The 25334-nt window shown below is 39.9% G+C and overlaps 1 protein-coding gene across 1 annotated transcript in view; it reads left to right on the top strand.

Moving 5' to 3' along the window:
- SAXO1 (stabilizer of axonemal microtubules 1) overlaps window positions 1-25334 on the top strand; it is a 26395-nt gene extending 1061 nt beyond the window's left edge. Inside the window, exons 2-4 of the mRNA XM_019610486.2 lie at window positions 18509-18688; window positions 19815-20017; window positions 24179-25334. Coding sequence (XP_019466031.1) covers window positions 18509-18688; window positions 19815-20017; window positions 24179-25128 — 1333 coding nt within the window. The 3' untranslated portion in view covers window positions 25129-25334. The remainder of the gene's footprint in view (window positions 1-18508; window positions 18689-19814; window positions 20018-24178) is intronic.

The raw sequence follows: 25334 nt of genomic DNA, 5'->3' as shown, positions 1-25334 counted from the left end.
TTTGTTTTTGAGGCACTTAATCTTTCAGAAGCCAAACAGACTGCTAGGATAGATGTTTTGCAAGAGCAGCTAAATAGGGTGTAGATAATATCTTGCCTGTGGCCTGTCTTATGAAAAATCCAACTGGAATATGGGTTGCTGCCACATTGGCAGTTCTGAATTAAGAAGTAATGGCAAGGAATATGGTGCATGGAATCAGATCATCACAGAAATTAAACAATTTCCAGTATCTCAGTACTCAGCACTGATGAGGCTGTACCTTGAGTACTGTGTTGAGCTTTGGGCCCCTCAGTACAAGAAAGACATTGAGGCCTTGGAGTGTGTCCAGAGAAGGGCCATGAAGCTGGTGAGGGGTCTGGAGCACAAGTCTCATGAGAAGAGATGAGGGAACTGTGATTGTTCGGACTGGAGAAGAAGAGGATGAAGGGTGACCTTTCTCTCTCTTGAACAACCTGAAGGGAGGCTGTGATGAGGTGGTGGTTGGCCTCTTCTCACAGGTAACTAGCAACTAAAGGGAATGGCTCAAGTTGCACCAGGGGAGATTCAGGCTGGATGTTAGGAAATAATCCTTGTCTGAAAGAGTGTTCAGATGCTGGAATGGGCTGTCTGCAAGGTGATGGAGTCACCATCCCTGTAGGTGTTCAAGAAACAATTAGATGTTGTACTGAGGGACATGAGTTAGTGGGAAATGTTGGTGATAGGTAGACAGTTGGACTGGATGATCTTGGATGTCTTTTTCAACCTTGGTGATTCTATATAAAGTAGCAAAAATAAAATTGCCTTGCATCTTAGGAATTTTTCACTGCTTGCTTGCAGTGCTTGCAGCAGGAACTGCTGAAGGCTAGTCTTACCAGTAAAGACCACAGCTTTTAAAAAGACCAAGGTTTTTTTAGTAAAGACCAAGAGCAGTTTTACTCAATGTATGTCTATAAGCATTGTTTCTCAAATAGTGGGGATAGCTAATTGTTAGCAAATCTGACTTCAACAATTTACAGTTTATCATTTTGGCAAAATTTTCTTCCTTTTTGTGGGTAGATACGAGAGCAAAATTAATCCGTTATTTCAAAATTTCTATTTACTGAATGGTAAAGCAAATGGATCAAGAAGAGTTTTTGTGGTTAGACATTCTGATGGTTTCTGAACATGGCAATGTAGAAGCATAGTGTTCTGGAAAATGGAATAAAGTATTAAAGCCTTAAGCTTCTAAAGAAGGAAATTTTGAGGATAGATCAACAAATATCAAAGAAAATTAGCATCATTAAGTTGCTTAAAATTAAATTCATGGATCATTGAACTACTGTAGCTTCTAATGAGAGAAGCTGGTCGTTCTCCTCTTAATCCTCCAATCAGACAGACTGAGTCTTTTTACTAAAAATAAGTTCAGTTTACAACAGCACAGAAAACTGCTCTTGGCAGGGTTTTGAAGATAGATTCTGTACATATGTTGGCTTTCTTAAGTCATCTAGGAACTTGTGGTCTTCAATCAATTTTCAATCTCCTTCCTAGAATCCATTCTTTGCCTGAAAAGGTTATGGCAAAGCATGTTTGTGAGTGCACCAGGAAGTCTGTATTCCCTTAAGGAAAGAAATGACTCTACTGCATATGAGTACTGTATTTTTTTTTTTGTGAGACTTGTAGCCATCTGCAAACTATGTGTTTGCCTTTTTGTTACTTAGTTTGCCAGTGTAATTTTCAGATCTGAGTTTTGTATTCCTGGCAATACTTGACACTCAGCTGAACTGTGGCAGTAGTGTCTTATGAGTAATATTTTCTGCAACCATGTTGTTCTAAATATTTGAAATAGTGGCTTCTAAGTTATAGTTTGATGTGTGAATCAATCTCTGTGATTCAGTTATGATAGATTGGTTGGATTTAAATGGTCTAAAGATCTGCAAATTGTTGATATCTTTCTGCTGGATGCTCCAAGCCTCTAAACTAATGTACTAGTGCCCTTAAATATAGCTGTCCCATCTATCTTCCCTCTCTCAGTTTAGATATAGTGTGATGAGGCGCTTGCTGCTCCTTATTGTGTATATGGAAAGAAACGACTTGGGACTGTGAATCCTAGACTTCCCCTTGGAGTTAGTACACAGTGGTTTCTTGTATCTCAGGATGTGTCATACTGTCAGGAGCATTTCTGAGCTGCATACACTTAATGCAGGGAACTGGCAAGATTCAAGACTAAGTGGTTGGAGAAGTGAGTAGAGTGCACCCATTTATATTCTTGGCTTGGTTAACATAACCTTGTTTTGACTGTTTAGTATTGAATTCTACTTCTCCTGATTTTTGTTTTTTGTCTTTTCAACTTACAGAGAATGTAAATAGGTGTCTTTTGAAGCATATCTTATTGTTGCTGGATTGGTCTGCTTTTACAAGTAGAATAATAGCTGCTATTTACTGCTGTAGACACTTTGTTCCTCTGACAGACTGTTCAGATTATTCTAGGTCTGGCACGGTGAAAGGGGATTTGTGAAAAGGATACTTATTCACATTATACACTCCTTATACACAAGAGACGATTCTAAACAGCTTGCTTCTCTCAAAGTAATTCTACTGCATGAGTCATGTCCCATCTGCGTACCATAAGATAAAAGCCCAAGATAATGGGAGCTTGCAAGAACTGATTGTTTTTGCCCCTTGTTTGTTATTATACTGAATTTTTCACCAGAAGATGGCAGCAGGTTAACATTAGTCGCAAATATTTTGACTGCTTACTGTTGGATAAATACAGAGATACTTTCCTAAATATTTGGAACCAAATAGTTTACCATAGGCCATAGCATGAAAACCAACATTTCAAAGTTCTGCATGTCAAGCAGTTTTGTGGCTTTGTAGGTCTGGCTGCGCCTGGTCTGCCAGTCCTCTGCAAATGTTGGCCTTTACTCCTAAACCTCAGTGTTAGGGTTTCACTTGATGGCCTTTCAAGAACATTTATTTTGGAAGAAAAATCAAAGGAGGTAGAGTTGATGCTTAAATTAGTTTGCATTTATTGTATATTGTATATTGCCTTTTAGTTCAGGAAAATGTTTCATTCTCTTCCTAGAATTAATTTCCTTGGCAATATACTGCAATTAAATATGGGTGACATTTTCTGTGGCAAAAGGCATCAGTTCCAGTTCTTTCTCTGCTTCTCCTACTGTATGGTTGAGAAAGAATTTTTGTTTTCAATGAGAAGACTAAATATTGACTGAAGTCAATTGACGGAGTTCAGTAGTCCTGGCAGATATTTTGTGGAAAATAAGCAGTGGTGGCCAGAAAAACAAAGGTGTGGGTTTCTTTTGTTGTTGTTGTTGTTATTTTTCCCCTTGTAGCAATAAATGAATTGTTATTGTAGTAAATATTCATAGATATATAATAGTTTGGGTTGGAAAGGACCTTTAACAATCATGTAATCCAATCCTGCTGCCGTCGGCAGACATCTCACTAGATCACAGAGCATCCAACCTGGCCTTGAACACATCCAAGGGTGGGACATCCACAGCTTCTCTTTTTCACAGCAACCTTTTTCAGTGTCTCATCACCCTTTGAGTAAAAAACTTCTTTCTTATATTTAACATATATCTCCTTTCTTTCAGTTTAAAACCAATACTGCTTGCCCTACATGTCCTCGTAAAACATCTCTCTCTAGTTTTCTTATAAGCCCCCTTGAAGTGTTGAGAGGCTGCAAAAAGGTATCTCTAGGGCCTTCTCTTCCTCAGCCTGAACAACCTCAACTTCTCTGCAGTGCTGTTTTCAACCCATTAATCACCCAACTGATACTGATTGGGATTAGCCTGACCCAGGTGCATCACCTTGCCCTTGGCTTTGTTGAACTTCATGAAGTTCATGTGGGTCCACTTCTCAAGCCTGTCCAGGTCCCTTTGAATGGCAGCCCTTCCTTCTATTCTTTCAACTGCAGTTATCCTCAAATTTGCTGAGGATGCACTTTGACCCCACTATCTAGATTGTGGATAAAGATGTTAAACAGCACTGGTGGATCCTGAAGGGATATTGCTCATCACTGATCTCCACTTGGAAGTTGAGCCATTTACCAGGAATCTTGTGATGCAGCCATCCAGCCTATTCCTAGTCTACTGAATAGTCCAACCTTCAAACCCATCTCTCTTCAATTTAGAGACAAGCATGTTCTGTGGGATGATGTCAGAACCTTACAGAAGTTGAGGTAGGTGACATAAATTCCTTTTTTCTCTTGTCCTCTAATATAGTCACTCCATCATAAAAGTCCACTGGATTCTAATAACTCTTCTGCTGTTTCTGCTCCCAGCATGTTTCTCACATCTCTTGGTGCATCTGAGAGCATCTGCTTTCAGCATGTAGCTTCTTTCCCTCCTCTTATTTGCCTGTTGCACAATCTTTTATGATGGGAAATCTGCAGAACCTTGTTTTCAACTTCAGTGAACAAGGCATATTTGCCAAATATTCCAGCTTGTCCCTTTCTGGTCTCTTACTTCTTGTCACTAACCTCATACACCAAATGTGTTACAAGTCTGTTTAGTTAACTATAGTGCCATTAGATGTAGTCAAAATAGTTACAAAGAGTGCTTCTGGGTGAGCTTCATTTTCCTTGTGACAGCTGTGAACCTATTGTCTACAAAATGACTTGTGATGATCTAAGGTTTTCAGACTTCCATTTTTACTAATAGCTACTCATTTTTTAAGAGAAAAGTTACTTGGATTTGATGTGGACAACCTGTTAACCATTATTTTACCTCAAACTCAAATAGAACTCATTCTGCATTTACAGCTGCCAACACTGCACTCCATCTCTTTCAACAGGTGAGAGGAAAACTTTTACTTTTAGACATTTGCCCTAATGACTATTCTGGAAAGAGAGACAACAGGATTGTCCTACAGATCTTGCACAGAGTTGAACATGAAGAATGAAGGGAAAATGTTTATCTTCCCCCTCAGAGCCTTTAGCCTCTACCTTTTCTGGTCCAGGCCCATATCGGTGGGGCAAGCACTGCTGTATAGGACCGATCTGTCCTGTTATGAAGAGGACCAAGGCTTATTTCACACAACCACAAGGAAGCAGTGCAAACTTGCAGTCAGGATTTGAAGTGTTTTGCAGCTTGACTAGGTCTTTGAGCTGGGAAGGTGCAGTATTTCCAGTGCTGATTCTTTCTTTGACATACAGAGTGATTTGGTGAGGCAAAAGAAGAAGAACAAGAGGTCATTTTCCCTTCCTGCATCTCCTATGCATCTTTGAATCACCACTGAGTCTTTGTTTGCTGCTAATTTAATTTCCTTATCTGAGTAAGGTGAGGGTATGTTGTTCTAATAGACTTGTGGTAGTCTCTTTTTGCTTTTCCTTTTCCTTGGTACAGCCAGTCAGGAAGCTGCAGTCTGTATCCATGCACTGTTGATACCACACAAAACCTGGTCAGACCCATGACGTCCTGTTCAAACACAGATTAAGAGGTTCTTAGAGTCCTCAGTATCGTAAAATCTAGGTCCATCACTCAGAGAGCATTTTCAGAGAGAAGTCCAGAGAGACCCATGGTGCTGCAGAAGCCTTTATCCAAAGGGAAAGTGATATGACATGATCTAGCACTGGCAGTCCCCATCCTTCCTCATTTTGGCTCTCTATCTGAGCTCCCAAGGGTGGCTATCTGTCCTAGGGAATGGGAGGATGGCCTGGAAGGCATATGTAATGCCCCTGCACTCATGTTTTTAATTTGCTCTGTGGGATGATGTTTGCTCTCTATTCTGGCCAAAACCAAATGCGGTGCTGGGCACTGCACTTCTTGCCATGTTTTTGGAACGCCTGGAATACTTTGGCTTCTGTGTTAGATATGTATGTGTTTTCATAAAGAAAAGGTTTTAAAAGCTAAAATCTTCAATGAAATACACAAGTTGCAGTTTTCAGGTAGGGGAACCCAGAAAATACCGTACAGCTTTAGTTAAAAGAATGTATTTTTCCCCTACTGAAGCATAACAGTGACTCTTACTTGATTTGGTTATAATAAAATTTTTAAACCAGCCTAAACCTTGTCAGAGGTGACTTTTGTCTAGTTGTACAAATCCTATTTACAATCCAAGAAATGTTTTTCTGATGAAGAGATTCTACTACTCAAATTCTTACAAAAGGCCATTGAGAAGGATGTGGAATTCACTCTGTGCAAGTTTACCATTATTACGAGCATCTTAGATTTGATCTGAAAATATCTTAGGTTTCTCTAAAGTTTTTAGGAAATCAAGATGATAAATTTTAGCACATAGATTAGCAAAAATTAGCCCTCATACCATGCCCTGATAGAGCTAGACAAAGGCAAAGCCATAATCTTTTGACTATGTAAATGCTCCTTGTATCATCAATGAGTATATAGATATATAATTGACAAGTATACAGAGAAGTTAGGCTGGTCTTTAGAGAGCACGTAGCTGGAAAGATTGTCACATTGGAAAGGGTAATCGGAAATGAATGGAAAAGCTTACCCGTGTCCTGGGCTTACAGAAGAAGACTCCAAAAGGAGCAATCTCCAGAGACATAGCCTTCCTTAGTGGCAGTCAGCCCTTAAATGGGGTCTAGGAGATGTGAAACCAGGCTCCACCACTTCCACTCACACAGCTGAATTGCCTTCACCTGACCCATTGCCTGCCTCAGGAGATCAATCAGAGATTCAGGCCGTGATTCAACAGTTCCCACACACTCCTTCAATAAAATTTAAGGTATAGTAGTAAGTATTTCATGCAAATTCCAATCTTCCCATAATTCTTACTGCTCTTTGTTTAAATGTTCAAACAACTGCCTCATGACTGAATACTCTGTTGTGCTGCAGCCTGGTAGAAGTTGTTGGAATACAGTACTACTGATGGTATAGATACAAGGAAAACTTGTAACTCTCCAAGAACTGTCTGGTTATAGTTCTCTGTCTGGGATCTAACTTTGTTAGTCCATATCCGTTCATGATAAAGAAACTATCAACTGTTATCTATACTTTCAGGACTAGAGCATGGATAGCCATATGCAATAATAATATAGTTATCCAATGTTATCATCATGGCAAAAACCAAATCAAATTTTCCTACATGAGGTCCATTATTGCTAATTTTTTCACTTACCATTCCTGTACTTGTAACAAATGTAAATAAATACACAAGAGATGGTAGGTATCATTGTTCAGCTATTGCTTAGAGGACCCTGTGATGAACCCACTATGAATAGGTCCGCTTTGATGTCAAGTGCTTGTATCTGTTGGCAGAAAGTGAGACTGCTTGGAGTTTCCGCCTGAAATGTAGGCTTTTTCTGAGTTGAAGTAAAAAACAAACAAACAAACAAACAAAAAAACCTCTGCAGCATGTACATGATATTTTCTTGTTTGTCTCTTTTCTTAGGATAAAAAAAATTAACCAAGAAAGGCCCTCAATAATTATGGACTCAGTTTTAACTTGGAACCAGTGAAATTCTGATGGTGTAATCAAACAGATCAGAATGCAAAAGCCATGTTATTAAAGGGAAGAATTGACTAGGAAATTATTCTCTCCCCAAAATGGCTGATTCTTTGAAATTATGGAAACTCTTCACCCACCAACAGCAAAAAAAATGGCTTTTAGTTCCAGAAATGGAAACATGTTAAGAATTCCAGGATTTCCAACAGCTTCCTTATGGCTGGAATTTTTTCATTCAGAGAGAAGCCTTAAGATTTCCTAGGCTTAGTTTACTCTATTTGATTTTTTTTTTTTTTTTCCTCCATCAAAATATTTTATAGCTTAAGATCTTCTGTGCTGCAAGGCAGGTGACTGTTTCTTTCAACAGCCAAAATTTGCCTGTGCTTCTGTTTCTTCTTTCTCTACAATTTATTTTGCTAGACTGTATTGCTGCATTACCAACCAGGCTTTTCCTTATTTCGGATTGTAAATTTAATGCAAGAATAGAGATGATGTAAAACTGCCTTCTCAGAGTGAGAAACAAATTTAATGCAGGAGTGAGTGAGTTGTAAATCTTCTCCTCCTCTCATTACCCCTTTCATTCTTGGCTTGCATTTAGAAATTAGAAAACTCCCTGGTGTGACAAGGCCTTGGAGAGGGGTCTTGATAGATTGCAACACTGAGCAATAAAAAATAGCATGAAGTTCAACAAAGGAAAATATCAGGTTCTGCACCTGGGGTGGAGCAGTGCCAGACACAGGCAAAGACTGGAAGATAAGTGGCTGGAGAGCAGCTCAGCAGAGAAGGATCTGGGTGTCAGTGACATCAGGCTCAGCAAGAGCCAGCAGCGTGTCCTGGCAGCCACAAGGGCAAGTCGAGTTTTGGGGTACATTAGGTACAGCACAGCCAGACAAAATAGAGGACTCTCCTGCTCCATCTAGAGTTGGTGCAGCCTCACCTTGAATAGAACTTGTAATTCTGTGCTCCACGATATAAAAAGGATGTCAGTGTCCTTGAAAGCATCCAGAGGAAGGCACCAGGGCAGGAAAGCTTGTCCAGAGAGGGGAGCTGAGTGCACTAGAGTTGCTTAGTCTGGAGAAGAGGAGGCTGAGAAGTAACTTCACACCTCTCTGCAGCCCCCTGAGGAGGGAAAGCTGAGAGAAATGCTGGGCTTGGCTCCTGGTTGCGAATGACAGGATGCACAGGATTGGCAAAGTGTTGCCACAGGGAAGGTGTAGACTGGACATTTGAAATTTTTTTTTTTTTTTTTTGTAAACATAGGAGTGGTCAAACACTGGAACAGACTTACTGGAGAGGTAGTTGATGCCCCATGCATCAGCGTGCAAGTGGCATATAAATAATGCCTTAATTTTTTTAACTTCAGTCTCTCTCTCTGAAGAGCCTAGGCAGTTGGGCTAGATGACCTGTGTAAGTTGCTTCCAACTGAACTAGTCTAATGACATGGATCAGAGCAAACAGATGTTGGAGATCTGGTTTTATCAGCACTCTTTATGCTTCCTGAGTGCTGGATCTGTTGGTGAAATCATGCTTTTAGAATATGCTTTGCAGAAGCATTCATTTTTACTGTGGCACTAAGCTCAGGACCTGTTAAAAGAACACAGGAAGTTATTTTTTTTTTCTTAAGTAAGTCCTCTTGTTGTACACCAGTTTAAATCCACTAAACTGCTAACTGCAAATGAATAGCTCCTTATTTCAATAATGTAAAAGGGAGTTACATGTCACTTCAGTTCCTCTGAGTCTACAACAGTTTTTAAAGACCTCTCCAGATGCCTCTTCATTAAAATTACTATATTTTCTCAAGATCAAAGGAAGTTAATTCTCCTTTTTATAAAAGAGAAATGAACCAGTGGAATTTTTCAAAAAGTAGAATTTCTAAAGCTTTGCATAGGGAGATCCCTACCATTAAATGTAGTTAGAAATGTTCTGGTTTAGAGCTGTGTATCCATCCCACTTAGCAATGGTCACACCACCTTTGTGACTGGATTCTGACTCCTTCTAGCTTGCAGGAGAGTGCAGCACTTCTTAGGCAGAGTGGCTGCAGAGGCTATGACAACACAGCTTGCTGACCTTCACATCTGAGTGTCCATGGCTGACTGAACAAAGAATAACTGAAATTGGCTCCTTTATGGTCACTCTGATTGTATTTTGTTACTGCCAGAAAGTTAGTGTTGTGGCATTCTTCTGGTGTAGTGTTTGGGAAAGAAAAGCAACATGAAAGGCATGGAACAGAATGATGGGACCAGAATTCAGCAGGCATTGGTTTGGATACAGTTGTCCTTGGCAGCTTTTGCAGTGTAACTTGGTCTTTTTCTGCCTCCGCTTGTAAAAATAAGACAGTGGTAACTCATTTTGGGGTGGGGCTGAGAGGTGAACTGGGATTTACTGACAAAGAAGCTATGAGCAGAGATATAATAATGTCATGTAATCACAGAATGGCTTGGTTGGAGGGGACCTTAAAGGTCATTAAGCTCCAACCCCCACGATAGGCTAATTCATTTCTGTTACTAATCTTAATTCATAGATTCATGTGTAGTATCTGTTTCTCTGTGATCTCCTCTCTTGTTTTTCCCCCTCTGTTTGCCACATCAATGTTTATTTCTACTGCAGTCATGAATTATGGTTAGTTTACCAAATTGGAAAGGAGTTACTGGGTTTAGGATGAACAAGATGAACAAGAGCCTGCATGCTGTGCGCGTAAAAATCTGCACCAGTGGATGTGACCCACATCTTTTTGCTTCGTATGTACTTCCACGTCAGACACCATTTTGTCCTACCACCCCTCTTCTGTCATCTGTCACATAGCAACAAAATGTAATGGAATATTGGTGGAAATACTGCAGCCATACCTCCAGTGTCTGCCTCTGACATCATGAGCCACTGTGGTAAAATAGGAAGCATTACTTTTGAGGCAGCCTTCAGAAATCATGAAGTCCAAACTGCTAGAATAGTTATATCCATGAATTTTGTTCCTCTGTAGTGTGAACACACAAGCAGACAACATAAAATATTACATCTGTATAATTGGCTCTTAACTTAATCTAGAAGGGAATCACTGCCTTCATTTGATACTTGCCTATCACACTTTTAAAGGTACTGTTTTATGGTCCATAATAGCCCTGAAATGCAGTTGTGCAGCTTGGTACTGAGTGGGTAAGTTGTCCTTCCTTTGTCTCTGTCTCTGCCATCCTAGTTAGAGTTCACTCAGCAGGTCTGCATCCTGAACACCCACACAAACTTCTTGGCAACTATCTGTGGTAACAGTATTGATTTTAAACATCCAAGCAGCTTGCTTCATGTAGAGCATTAACATTGTCTACTCAACGTAGTTCATCTTTGTGGCTACAGATTAATTCTGTGAGGGCCAATATGTAAATCACTTATTTTTTAGTTTATATGAAATACCTTTCTTGTTCTCTGTCTCATCTCAGACAAATAAAGTGTGTGCCTACTTGATGTGTGGTAGTATACTCTACAATGTAAGATGTGAATGAGGTATGTGCTCCATCACTACTGATTAGGTGCAGTGGGTGTGCAAGCACAGGGAAGGACTTCAGTAGATCATGCTGTAGAAACCTGTCATAATGAGTTTGCGTAAAGTGGGATATGCAGTGATTGTGTTAATGTCCTGAAATCTAAGAGCTTTCAGGCATGAAGTAAGGATAGCATTTTAGTATTTTATGGCAGATCTAATTACACTATATCTGCTGTCTTGGTTGAGAGGGGTAAGAAACTTAGTTCCCAGTTGAAGAACACTGAGATCACTGTATTCATTCTATGAGAGCTAAACCCATTACCACCCAAATATAGCATCCCTGCACATAGGTATCAACCTGTTTACTATCAAGAGAGTATTCCAGTTTTAAAGAATACTGTTTCCATGAATAATTTATAATAATTATATGTCTGATTGGATCTTTCTTTTGCTAATGCCTTGGGTCAGCTGCCAAAAGTAATGCAGCCACAAATGTTTAGTATGCGCTCTCACAATGACAGCTTCAGGAACTCTTATAACTGAATTTTGGCATCAGTTTCTCTGTTCTTTCCTCCAAGTAGAGAGGATGAATGAATTCTGACAAAACAATAATTATGCAGTCTACAATATTGCCTGCATTTGCACAGGTTTTGTTTGAGATAGTGTCTCACTCCAACTTATAGGAGGGAGAGGAAGTTCTTTGATATCCATATACCTGGGGTGAGATTAAGAACGATGGTTCAAATGTTGGTCCGACAAGTTTATTACAGATCTTAATCAGGGAGATAGGGAAGGGGAGGATGGACATTATTATGAATTAGGGTAATTGGGAAGGGAAGGAGAGCAACAGAAAAGATAGGAAAAAAGAAGCAATGAGTCTTTGTAGGCAGCAAGAGGGAGATAGTCACTACCATGGTTCCAGTGTGGTTCGTAGTTCAGTCCTCAATAGTGGATAGTCATTGGCCATTGTTGTTCCATTGAGAACGATGGTGACCACGGTGATGGTGGCAACTTCTCAATGGTAATGCCAACTTATTTATAAGTCCAAAGTGGTCGAGTCAGCTCTCTTTGGAGTGGCAGCTTCTGGCTCTGGGATTTCAGCAGAAACTCCTTTGTTCCTATCTTCTAGACCTTGCCAGCAGATAAAAGGGAGCAGGGAGGCACCAGCTTGTAACTTGACTTCACAGGATACAATGGTATTCTTCAGTCTCCCATAGCAAACTGGAGTTATTTGGTCACAGTCTAGATCTTCCACCAGTAAATAGTCCTGAGCAATTTCTTCCAAAAGCAAACAGCTCTAAAGAAATGCTTTCAAATGTAAAATTGTTTACACAGCATGTATAATTGCCACACAGCAATCCCCATCTCTCATCTCCTAGAGTCTCATCACAAGAAATACCTCAGAAAGCAAGCTTTGAGCAAAAAAACCCCAAAAACCAAAAAAAACAAAAACAAACAAACAAAAAAACAAAGAAGTATTCATACAGATAGTGACAGGATCTTTACAACTTCCTTTCTATTCTAAATATGACAATATGCTTAACATTTTCTCATGTTACTCCAAAGAACACATGTATGAAAGAGATAGAAATATATTTAACAAATTATCTCCTACGAATGTTCAAATACTAAACTACAAGTAAGTCAACAAAGCCCTCTAAATTGTATTCATTATTACTAAAATCATATTGATTACTGTTAAAGAAACAGTAAAGCATTTGCTCATCAAGGATATCTGAGATGAGATTGTCAGGAAGATTATATCAAAGCTTGCTTCTTGGTTTCAGATGCAGAAAGTAAGATAACAGTGTGAATAAAGGCAGGAGTCACTACGAGGATTATAGTGAGTTCAGTACAGAGGTTTACTTGGACTGGTGTACTGATGGAAAGTTGTCTGAATATGAGCCAGCAGTGTGCCCAGGTGGCCAAGAAGGCCAATGGCATCCTGGCTTGTATCAGGAATGGTGTGGTGAGCAGGACTAGGGAAGTCATCCTGCCCCTGTACTCGGCATTGGTGAGGCCTCACCTCTAGTACTGTGTTCAGTTGTGGGCACCTCAGTACAGAAAGGACATGGAGGTGCTGGAGTTTGTCCAGAGAAGGGCAAGAAGGCCTGTGAAGGCCTTGGAGAATATGCCCTATAAGGAGGGACTGAAGGAACTGGGAATGTTTAGTCTGGGGAAAAGGAGGCTGAGGGGAGACCTTATTGCTCTCTTCCTATATCTGAAAGGTGCTTACAGCAAGAGTGGGATTGCTCTCTCCTAACCGGTGACAGGTGACAGGATGAGGGGAAATGGCCTCAAGTTGTGCCAGGCTAGTTTAGGTTGAATATCAGGAAAAACTTCTTTACAGAAAGGGTTATTAAGCACTAGAATAGGCTCCCCAGAGAGGTGGTTGAGTCACCGTCCCTGGATGTGTTTAAAATCCATTTGGATGTCATGCTCAGGGACATGATTTAGTGAAGGGTTGTTAGTTAGGGTAGTATGGTTAGGCTGTGGTTGGACTTGATGATCTTTAAGGTCTTTTCCAACCTGAGTGATTCCATGATTCTATGGTTAAAAAGGAAGACCACAATTAGTGCATGTGGCTTTTGAAAGGGACACGACCAACAACATGTAATAGCAAAAAACAAAGTTTTGACCTCTTCAACCATATTGGCCTGCTTACTGACATCATAGGTTCCTGTGGTGGCATTCTGCTGTGGGTGAAGTTGGTGGGCCCTGAGTTCTCATCTTTCATTCTTTTCCTGCTGTTAAGCACCGAACATCTACATGTGGGTGTGTCTGTTATTTTAAAGTTTTTACCTGAACTCACATCAAAGGCTAATGTACATGCAAATGTGTCAAACCTCTCTTCCTCCACTTATATTCATTTGTAGGTTATCACTGATCCATCTATTCTAACAGATTAACATAGGATGGGTGAATGTATATGCAGGAAAACAAGTGAAGTCTGGGATCCAGAGTTCGACATTCTAATATGACACAAAGGAAAAAGCTTATGAGCTGTGTGGGAATTCAGTTAACCTCCTACAGGTCTCAGGTTGAAGTTTTGGTTTTGTTATGATCTCAAGGTTTGTAAAGCTTTTCTCCCCTGATCTCTAGTATTTATTATCATTTACTTTTTGTTTTGGAACAGCTCGTTGTCTAAAAGCACAACCTTGTGCATTCCATATACCTTGGCCACAAGATGATTTCATTTTTTTCTGACACTATTACCGCATCCAATACTTAAATGCGATATGCTTTCATACTTTGCAAATGGATACTCCCCTTCATAGACAGCTATTTACTATCCATCCATCTGTAATGCAGTCATATAGCCAGGCCTCTGATTTCATTTCCATTGCTCGGAAGAGATCTGCACAAATAAAGACTCGTGTTCAGTGATTTTCTTTGCTGTTGGCAATCAGTTCTTGCTACAGAACATATCCCATTTCTTTGGTGCATTTTGATATTCCTGTTTTTCTTTGGATGATATTACAGTTCCCTACAAACAGAAGATTTGTATGATACTGATTTGATCTGATCACTTGTGGAAGTCAGAGAAGGTGCAAGAAGCAGATTATGTGATCAATGGAGTGCTATAATATGTAACTTACATGCTGGTCTGATCACCAGATTTGATTGTAAAGGAAAATCATATTCTCCTAAACAACAGTTCAGGCATTTATGAGTCCTATGTTTTTCTCTTAAGTAGAAAATGGCATTCACGACGTCTGTGGCAGTAGTAGTATTTTCCAAAACTGATAAAATTATGATGTTAATAATAGAAATCACCATCCAACCTGTACTTTCAGTCTTCCATGGTAACCACAGACATTTAAAAATCAGATATTTCTAAGAAGTTAATCTTGAGAAATTCATGTATTCCACAGTTTTCTTCCTCCATCTCTGCAGAATGCTGTATTTCATCTACAGATGAGAAAGAACTGTGCTGACCGGGGAGACCTGGTGAATGCAGAAACTGAAATCAAATACTTTGGCTCTGGTCCTGGGCTTCAGGTTAACTATTAACCATTCTTAACACAAACAAGATTTTAACATGAGCTGGTAAATTCTTAATGTATTGAATCTCAGCTTCTGATTAAATGAACCCAACTCCTTTGAAGACATAGGAGTACAAGTTCATTTTCCTATTTGGGAGTTACGTTTATAGCTCTTGAAGGCTTCAAAATGTATTTTTATCTGATTTCCATCTTGCTTTGACTATCAGAGGAACTCTGAGCTGTGCAGATGCGACACAGAGATTGGTGTTAACTGTTTGGCTGCATTTTATGAGATGGAAACAAGCAGGATGGGCTGAAGATTTCTGTTTTGTGAGCCAAGAGTGAATGCTGTTTTTATGCACTGAAAGAATCAGTAGAGAAATATGAATTGCTGATCAACATATGATCTGCTGTCCGCCAAATCTTACATCCTTAAATGTGGAGTAAACAGCTACTCCAGAAAGCTACAAATATCCTGTCTGTGGGACAGAAACATGTGCTAGCCTGTGGCAACAAGTTACACTATCTCCTGTGGAAATAACTTCTTAGTTCTGAATGTTGTGCCTTCCAGACGTTTTGAGTCAGCACAGCAAACAGCTCAGTGTGTGATGTAACCAATTATGTTTGATTTATTTCTCCTTATTAAGTTTTTTAAAATGCAGTTTCTGTCTTTTTGGTCTTTATTTAATCCTTCCTCCAGGCTTGCATATATTTTGTTAAGTGCCTTTGAAATCTCCATAAATCTGAGATAGATCTGCAGAATTGGTAGGAGACCAACATGCTTACCGCAGGTCATAAGTGATCATTACATTAATGTACTTTCAAGTCTTGGTTTGCTATTTTTTCTTGAGAACACAGAACTTACGTTGATGTTAGTTTTTGCTTAGGAAAACTGTACCTAAAAATGTATTGCAGCAATGGAGCTCTCTGAGATACAGGGAAGTGGGTATACTGATTATTGACTTGGGAAAAAAAAACACAATTCCTCAAGCCACGCTCTTTCACATGATTGAGGTCTCACATGTAACTACCAGATTTCTTCCATAACTCTTAGTCAGCTACAAAAGCTATGCCTTTCCTTATCATGTTTGATTACAAATATTGTGCAGATTAATGTGGTAGACCATAATAAAGAATGATTTCAACAGGATTCTTCGGAGATGAATCAGCCAAAGAAGAAAAAAAATCTTAATAGTCAAGACTAACAGTATTAAAATATCAGTCTCAATGGCGTTTAGAAGACAGGGTGAAATTTGACAAATGCAAAACACCAGCAACTCTAAGGCAGCCTCCCATTTATTCAGCCACATAACAGTGGCTTCAGTACTGGAGAATTGTGTAGTTCTTTAATACATACTTATTATGCCAGCAGGATTAGAAAAGTTTAGCAAACTCCAAGGTTTAGCATTCTTCCACTCCTTGTTCTTAAAAGTCTATTTACATCAATCTCTGGTAAAATATTTCCAAGAATATCTTTCTGAATGTATAACTGAAGCTTTCGTTATGTATATCATATACTGGTAGTGAGTTATCAAAGATGATCATATTCTACTTGTACTCTGTTAGTATTACTCTAATATCTGTGGGCATGTGTCACAATTTAATACAAAATAATGGCAGATTCAGATTTGCTTTTCTGCTGTGTTATGAGGGATTCATTTCTGGGAAAATTGCTTTTCCTAGTAAGTAACTCTGAAACATCTCATTCTGGTGCTGTTTCATGCTTGAAGTTCAGCAGGGAAAGCAGAAATGTACCTAAAAAGTGAATGGACAATTGAGGTGTAAAGCCATTTGTATTGCAAGGTTATTCTGGTCCCCACTGAAGGCAAACTGCTTGGCAGCTGTGATGTCTGCTGTCTGCTGGAGATCCTGGCATTTGTTCCATCCAGGGCTTTTCAGGAGAACCCCAGCATTTGCATTGCCAGTTGTGTTTGCAAATGGATAAATGTTAGTTCAGCAAACCTGTTCCCTTTCTACTGCTGTGAGGTTTTCTGGAGGGGCACCTGAGTTACCCACCCTCACCATGCTGATCTGCAGGACCCTTTGTCTTGCCAGTACCAACAGTGGGCAGGCTCAGTCCCTCAGGACACAGGATCAGTGCTTACAGCACAGCCTGCTTACCATAGGCAGGGAGCTGCACAAAACCTCTGCTCCGAAATACTTGGAAACCTGGTGCTGCAAGAGCCCTTCCAAGCCCTGTGCATGCGGGTGAGCCATAATGGGATACTACCTGATGATATTAATGAAGTGTCATTAAGTCTTAATTTGCAAAATGCTACCACTGGCCAGTATCTGCATATACAGCGCTTGGAATGTGGTGAAAGAGGTGATATGGCTATTTCTCCCACCATGCTCAAGTGAATTCTGTCATAAAAAGCAGACATAAGGGTACTCTGCAAAGTCAAGCTTAAGACCTAGTATATTGTGTCACAGACTTTAAGAGAGTAGGTGTAGGAAAATGCACTTATGGGAATTGTGTGAAGCCAGCAGACCTGAAGCAGAAAGTGCAGGCAGATCATTTTCCCTTGGAGGCTGAGGAATAATTCCTAGGAGTTCTGAAAAACCAAAAATATGGCCAAAAGAGACAGTACAGATTATGTTGAGAAAGTTTTTGTCACCAAGTGCTTTTCTGAGGGGTCACAAGAACAGAAAGAAGCATTGTAGCTGCAAATGATTTCATGAGGGCAAATGATTAGATTCTTCTCTTCACCCTTCTGTTGACTCTGTTATTCATATGGAAGCCTTGTCCTCCTGCCCTAACACCTTAGGGTGTTAAATGTGCTGCACCACAGCTTCTTCTGTTAGAATTGACCTTTCACCAGGAGCAAGGACTGTCCTGGTGCATTACAATGTTGATCTACTGAAGCTGATGGAACCACTTTGGCTCTAGCTCACTACAGGCTTTTTTGAAAAAAGGAAAGATTCTCTAAAGTACTGAGAGAACAGTAAAAAGCAAAAGATGATGAAATTGTTCATATCATTATTTTAATCTTTAGAGCAATTCCATAGGTGTTCAGAAGACTGATAAGTACATCATATCAAAGTACAAACTTTGTAGAGAATTCCACAGGAGATACCTTTATGATACTTTGGCTGATCCTGGGACAAATATAACTAGTTATAGTCGGAGCATATTCAGATCATTATAAGGCATGTGTCTATTTTCCTGCACTTGTGCCTGTCAGAGCAGTACTGCCCAAATGTGAGTGAATAGATATTCCCAACATGTAACCCTTTTTTCTCACTTGTCTACTCAATTGAGCTCAATATGAGTGCAAAGTAGAACAATAAACTAATAAGAAATGGAACAAAATAAATGTTAAATATAATTTCCAGTCCAGAGCAAAAGGAGGTACTTTGCTTATCTCAGATTAATTTGCTTTTTTCCTTCATCTAGGTGAACTTGTTTTTCTTAGGTTGTTTTTGTTGGCTTCACTGTCTTTTGTGGCTGCAGGTTACAGGAGAAAGCAGAAACAAACTATTATTTTTGCAGGCTGTGCTTTTCCAATTTGAATAATCAAGTCTGTAGCAGTCATTGTACTACTCACCACTATTTTGTATTTGCAACCTCCAGCTGATTTACACAAGGCCTATTAAATCAGTTGTCATATAAAAAAAAAGTGAGACAATAAATTCTGTTCTACTTTTTCCCTTGCAGATGTCACCGTTGTCCACATCTGCTCACCAAGCCCTTTGACAAGAGTGAGAAGGCATGCGCACTGTCAGAGTACATGGAGAAATACCCACTTTATCCCAGCACTCTTCCCAGAGACTCTTTCAAGCCAAAAGCAGAATATGAGACGGCAAAGACATCCATGGAAGGCACTTCAGTGACAAAGTATGAGAAGTGGTGAATAAGAGTAAGGATTGTGCATTGGAGAATATATGTGTGAGAGATGGGTAATTGAGAAAACAAAAATGATTGTCTGCAGGAAAAAGTGAAGATTTACATGCTGGTACTGTACAAACACCTGTAATTAGCTGTGGTAGTGGAGGCAAGCAGTCATTTTTCTTGCACTTCCCCAAGATTGAGATGTGATCTGACTGGAGTATACATGGAGCACAGTGTCAGAGTCATGATCTTGGAGTTTGTCCACATTGTATTTTGGGTAAACTTCTGGAAAACAAACAGGAATATTGCCTTGGAAACCATGGATCATACTAGAGGAGCATTATTCTTTTGTTCTGTATTATGTATGAGACTTTGTATGTGTACCCTGAATGAGTAGTTTTCAACAGGACATGAATATGGTAAAGCCTGATGATTGGAAAGGGGCTATGGTATGTTCTTCAAGGTTGGCTCTGTGGAGTGGAGGATGACTGGAGGAAGGGTCCCATTTACAAGAAAGGGAGCAAGGAGGACCCAGGGAACTACAGGCCAGTGTGCCTCACCTCTGTGCCTGGGAAGATCATGGAACAGATCCTCCTGGATGACAAGCTTGATCACATAAGGAATGAGTGTGTGACCCAAGACTGCCAGCTCAGTTTCACCAGGGGAAGGTCGTGCTTAACCAATCTGGTGGCCTTCTGTGATGAAGTGATGGCATTGGTGGACAAGGGAAAGGTGACCAATGTCATTTACCTGGATTTAAGCAAGGCCTTTGATATGGTCCCCCATAACCCCATGACCCATAGTTTTGGTCAAAAAGAGCTTATGTCTACTTCTATTACTCCACTGTAGAACAGAGAGAGATTTGTATGAGATTGTTAACCTCACTGGGTGGAGAGAAGAGGGAATCTGACAAATCTGGCCTGCTTTGGATTGTCCAGAGCTGCTTAAGTTCCCTTTTCACAGTCCAGATTTCCAAAATTGAAGAGCTTGCATTTTTTCTTTACAGCTTGTATGCTATCCAGACGTTATTAGTCTGTGGAGACAAGGGGAAGTATTAATTTCTATATGTGTCCAGGAGAAGAGCATAATTCTGTCCTTAAAACAAAAGACTTAATGATGTTATTATTCACAGGAGAGATTATGTAGCTCATGAAGTGTTGCCACAGAAACTTAAAGAACCTGAAAAGCATGTCAAGAGTGATGAGAGAATGGATTTGACCACTGTTTATAAACAAGACTATAACTTCTACCCTATCTGTCAAGTACCTCCTTGCCTCCCCTGTGAGACAAGAGAAATTTCCAGTGCCAAGATGAACACAAAATCCACTTATAAGGGTATGTATTCTTGCAACTTCTTTCAGGACTTCACAAGCAGTTTCATTTTTGAAGAAGGCAGGTTGAAACCGTGTGCAATTCTGTGCAGGTGCACCAACAGATTGGATCTGCTGCAGACGCACAAAAATTTCACACAGAGATACAAGGTGGGGCTGTCAGCCTCACGTTAGTGACAACATTGGGTATCTGTGAGTTCACCTCCTTTCCATGTCTGGAAGGCCTGAAGGCATCCGAGTAGAAACAGGCCCTCTGAACTCCAGAATGTGGGTCAGTCAGTCAATTAGGATATATTGAACATAATTTGTTTTATCAGTGGATTAGACACTTTAGATGTGCAGAATTCAGTGGGTTTGAGCAGGTCATGAAGCGTGGCATCAATTTTTTGTGTGCTGCAGAGTTAATATGTTAGAGACATGTATGGGAGGTACAGACATCCAGACTCCATGCAGATGTCCAAAGCACTCAAGTTCTCCTGGTAAAACAGTGAACTGTGCACCTAACTGTGCCCTTATTTCTCAGTAGCAGTAGCTAGCTGTAGATGGTTTGGCCTTACGGGGCTTTGCTCCTTCCTCTCCATCAGCATTACTTCTCATTTGCATGCACTGGAAGAAAGATTTCAGCTATATACTCACAGAAACAGTGCTAGTTTTGGTCAAAAAGAGCCCCCTTTTGCACAACTCCCAGCTACCAATGCTGCTAAGCAGATAGCGTTATTGTATTTCTTAAAATATTTTTTAATGTTTTATTTTTCTTGTGCAGTATGGATATAAAAGCTGGTGGCTGGCATTGATATTTATCCCAATATAGAGTAACAAATATTTCTTATAACTCAATGATAAAGGAAGTAAAGAAATAGAAGGTATATGAATGCAATCATGCAGTGTTATGATTACCCATCTGCAATGACTGAAAGCCAGACTTAGGTACAGCTGCATGTTTACAATTTCAGGAACTGGAATTTTTACATTAAGTATACAGGAAATACTGTCTATTTAGAATGAATTTCCTTATGAAGACTATGACCCACAGGTGTAAAATACCCACATTTACACAAGTTTGAACATTTTGTTATGTATAGGCTATGTCACCAGATGGTGTCCATTGGAATAGCCTCAGCGAAGCCAACAAAGAAAGGCTGCTTTGCACAAAAAGAGAATCTTTCCTTCTGTATTTAAATGCCCTTAAGTTCTCTGTATTTGGATCATATGTGTATCTTTGTGTTTTATCAATGTTTAGGTCAATACCTCAACTGCTACTCCAGAGCTCTAATAAAATGTAACATAGCCACATTTGGTTATAATTTGCAGTATTTTTCAAATCTACAAATGGAAATTTTCATGCAAACCACCTGAAAGATCAAGTTTCATACTGAATTAGTTCACTTTTAAAGGCCCAGGTTCATAAAAGCGTAAGTTCTCATTGTGTTCTCTGAATGTTACAAGGTATTAGGTATTAGGTATTGCCACTCAAAGTATGAAATTTTGTAGCATGCTATTGCATTAATTATCATAATTCAAAAATTCAAGCAGCGTATAAAACATATAAACATGCTGCTTTCCAGCTATATTATTGTTCTCCTTTCCACTACACACACCATGTCCCAAATGAAACCGTGGGTTTAAGATGATGCTATTACATCAATCTGACAATTCATGTCAGATAACTTTGCATCTTGAGGTTTTGAAATCCTCATCTTCACAGACACAGGTGTAGCTTTTTCCATCCATTTGGAGGTGTGTAATCTAATTTCAGCACTGTCTTCCTTGCAGTAAGTAGTGTGAAACCTTCCAACAACATATGGTTCATATCCTCTGCTCATTTCTGTATCCCATAATGTTTTCAAGATTGTGCTACATGGGAAACTATTAATATCTATGGGATAAGAATTAGACTTACAATAAAACTGTAACATATTTTGAAAGAGTAGTAGCACTATTGTCTTACACTAAATAAAATGAATTCATAATGCCTATGAGGTCTCCAAATGTGTAGGGCTTTTACATTTTTAAAATTGAACACAGACTCACTTGTTATATTTTGAATATTTTGTAAAAGCTGTGGTTATCTCCAAAATGCACTGAGTATTTTCCACCAAGGATGGGGGAATATAGATCGTTTTTGATGGTTGTCATCTGAACTGCTAGATCTCTGAACGAGCCCTTGCTCAGAGACAGGTCCAGTCTCATTAGCTCTCATTTTTTGACACTAGATAACAGATCCCCTATAATGTCTCATGTCTGTGTACACTCTTGGTTCACCATACTGAAACATCTCTCTAGAATAATGATGAACTCTCAGCAGAGGCACAAGGTGTGGATCCCACCAGCGGATGGTGCCTGGACCTCTCTTATTCCCCTGGTAGAAGCATGAGCACTTGGGATGCTTTGATGGTGCTGGAACTTGTAGAGCGTAAGGCCTTGGCTGTGGTGCCACTGGCAGCAGCACATGAGTATCTGTGCTGTTGTACAGGCCCAGGTTCTCAGCTGCCTGTACTAATTAGCTGTTCACATAAGGACAGTCTTTCTCCCGGTTTGGCATAAAATGCTGTCCCACAGAGTCTGGGAGACTTTTCATTGGCTTCAGTAGGAGAAGGATTTTGGACACAGAATGCAGAAAGCTCCCCAGGCTGACAGGCCTCATCTTCCCTTCCACCGTCTTGCAAGGACCTGTGTGTGCCCCACTGTTCTTGCTGGGAGGAGCACAGCTCCTCTGGCCACTCTTTCCTCTCTTGTTCCAAGGCAGAGCAGCTTGATTTAAACTAGAAAGACTTTAAATAGACACCTAATTGGGGCAAAGAAAGGACTTTTTTGGTCAACTTCACATTGTAATGAACACATCCTTTGTGTAATTGTGTTTGTGCAGTACTGTGGCCACTGCTATTCAGAAGGAATAACTCTATTTGGGTTGGAGAGTTCAAATATCCTGATACCTCATTGCATCATTTACTCTCTAGTACTTTGAAATCCAGACTTCCTTCCTCTGCAGTCAGCTGGAAGCTTATTTGCCTCATGACTCTCAATGTGGTTTGAGGTTGGGAAAAATGAAAAAAAAGGCTTGGGTTTGCTCCAGAACTATTTCATTTCAACTTCCTACCAGTAACCATAATGATCTCTAGGGGAAGTTGCACAAGATTCTTAGGAAGGCAAAAGGATGGTCTTGTGGCTGCAGCACTATTCTGAGAGCTAGGCAGCTTTGCAATACATTTCTAATGTGAATGAGTGTAAATCTTTACACTGCCTCATTTTGCCTGTTGTACTGCTGAGGAAGGAATATATGAATATCCTTAAAATGCCTCCTAGAAATTCTCTTGGTCATGAATTTAAATAGCAGGATTAGGAGTAGGAGCCATCTCAGTGATATGATAGAATCCTTCAGGTCAGGGCAGTCTTGTTCTGCAAATTCTAGTAGCTTTGCTATTAACAAAGAACTGGGGGGTTATATCAGCTCCATCTTGGTTCCTGCTTGTGCTGATGACAGAGAGGAAAGCCAAAAGCAGAATAAATGCTACAGAGCACAAAAGCTTGCTGACATAAGGATGCACTGCAAAACTCTAAATTCAGCTAGCAGCAGAACAATCACATCTGTGCAGTTAGGAAAGCAGATCATCCTAAGAGAAGGTGTAAAGAGGAAAGGCAGCCCTGCAACTTGGTCTTTAGACATTTGGTTTTCCTTGTCCTACTGTAATACTAAGGAGACATCTGTATGGCCTCCTGGAGACGAAGGCATACTCTGCCTATTCTCCAAACTAGCCACAGTATAAATGCAGAAGGAGTCTGGAGTTCTTGCCATGGTACTTCCATATTAATGATTTCCGGTTGACTGAGCGTGAGGACAGCATTCAATTACCCAAAGAAAACATCTCTGCAAGACTTAGAACATTATTTAAATTTTCTCATTTTGCATTTCACCATCTCTGTAGGCAAGTACTGAGTACAGAATTATTTTCATGACACTTGATGTCTTTTCTTTGTAGATACTAAGCATTTACAGGAATTTTCTAAAGTGGCTGTTTCAATGGGTTTCTGATATGATTTGTCAACTTTTATGACTCCAAGAAATGTTTATTACAGTAGAAAATGTAATAAAAAACCTATAATGTTCTAAATGCCTAAACTTGTCAAAGAACTTCAGATGAATGTTTAGATTCCCCCTATGTTTCAGATGACTATATGCTGTGGGATGAACCAAAGACAGAGCTGATCAGACCAGATCATGGGTATCACCCATCAGAAGCAAAATTTGACCACAGAACTGTTGTTCAAGATGAGTATTTCTTCAGGGGACCTGTTGCAACTCAAAGCTTCAAACCTCTGAATTTGATTCAGAAGAGCAAGGCTCCCTTTGAGAATATGACAGATTATAGAGTGAATTACGTGCTACGTCCTCTGGAGAAACGTTACGTCCATCAATATGAGAAATACAAGCCCAGTGAGGTCCCATTTAGTGGCCTCACTACTAACAAAATTTCTTACAAGGGGCTGGCTGGTACACCAGCCAAATTGGCAAAACCATTCCAGCCAAAGTTATTCCATGATCCATTTTTCTCTTCAACTGAGTTTCAGGAAAAATACAAACCCTGGCCACAGCCTCCTATATTTACCAAAGAACCTGTTGAATATGTTCCTCCTGTGGAGAAAATGGACCTTCATACCACTACTCAGTTACACTACAAGCATCTAAATGGCAAGCCAGCCAAGGTGTGTCTACCATTGGCCCAGCATAATATAAGTACAGAACCATTTAACAGCTCTTCGACAATGAAAGAAGACTATAAACCCTGGATGTGCAAGAGAGTAAAGCCTATCACTCATGCTCCTGAGCTGACTTTCCCAGCCAAACCAATGGACTGCTTGACTACCTTTCGGACCCATTATCTGCCTCAACCGCTCATGCTTACAAAAAGCTATAAACCTCCCTGGCCAGGCCCTAGGCCTCACATTCCACTAGATGCAAAAACCATCTATGCTACCAGCTACACACCAAAGGGTGTTGTTAAATGTTTAGCCTCTTACAAAAATCCACCTGGATATATCTTTGAGGGAACCAATGCTGATGGTCACAAATTTTATGTCCCTGTTTCTGAAGAAGAATGTCTACAAGGTTGCCACTGAAAGAGAGAGTGGAAAAAGTTTACTGGGGAATGGATTCAAAGAGCAGGGTTTCTCTGAAGCAGCTACAAACAACATCTTGATTTTTTCGCAACCTTCTTTAAAACCAGTAAATGATTTTGTATTTGGAAAGATTTAAAAATAAACTAATATGCACACACTGGCTTTTTCTGAATCAGTTGTATAAATAAAAGTTTAAAAGCCAAGGA

The sequence above is a fragment of the Meleagris gallopavo genome, chromosome Z (genome assembly GCF_000146605.3).
Source record: "Meleagris gallopavo isolate NT-WF06-2002-E0010 breed Aviagen turkey brand Nicholas breeding stock chromosome Z, Turkey_5.1, whole genome shotgun sequence".
NCBI lineage: Eukaryota > Metazoa > Chordata > Aves > Galliformes > Phasianidae > Meleagris > Meleagris gallopavo.
Note: the sequence above shows the minus strand (reverse complement) of the source record. Positions and strands in the feature narration are given on the sequence as shown.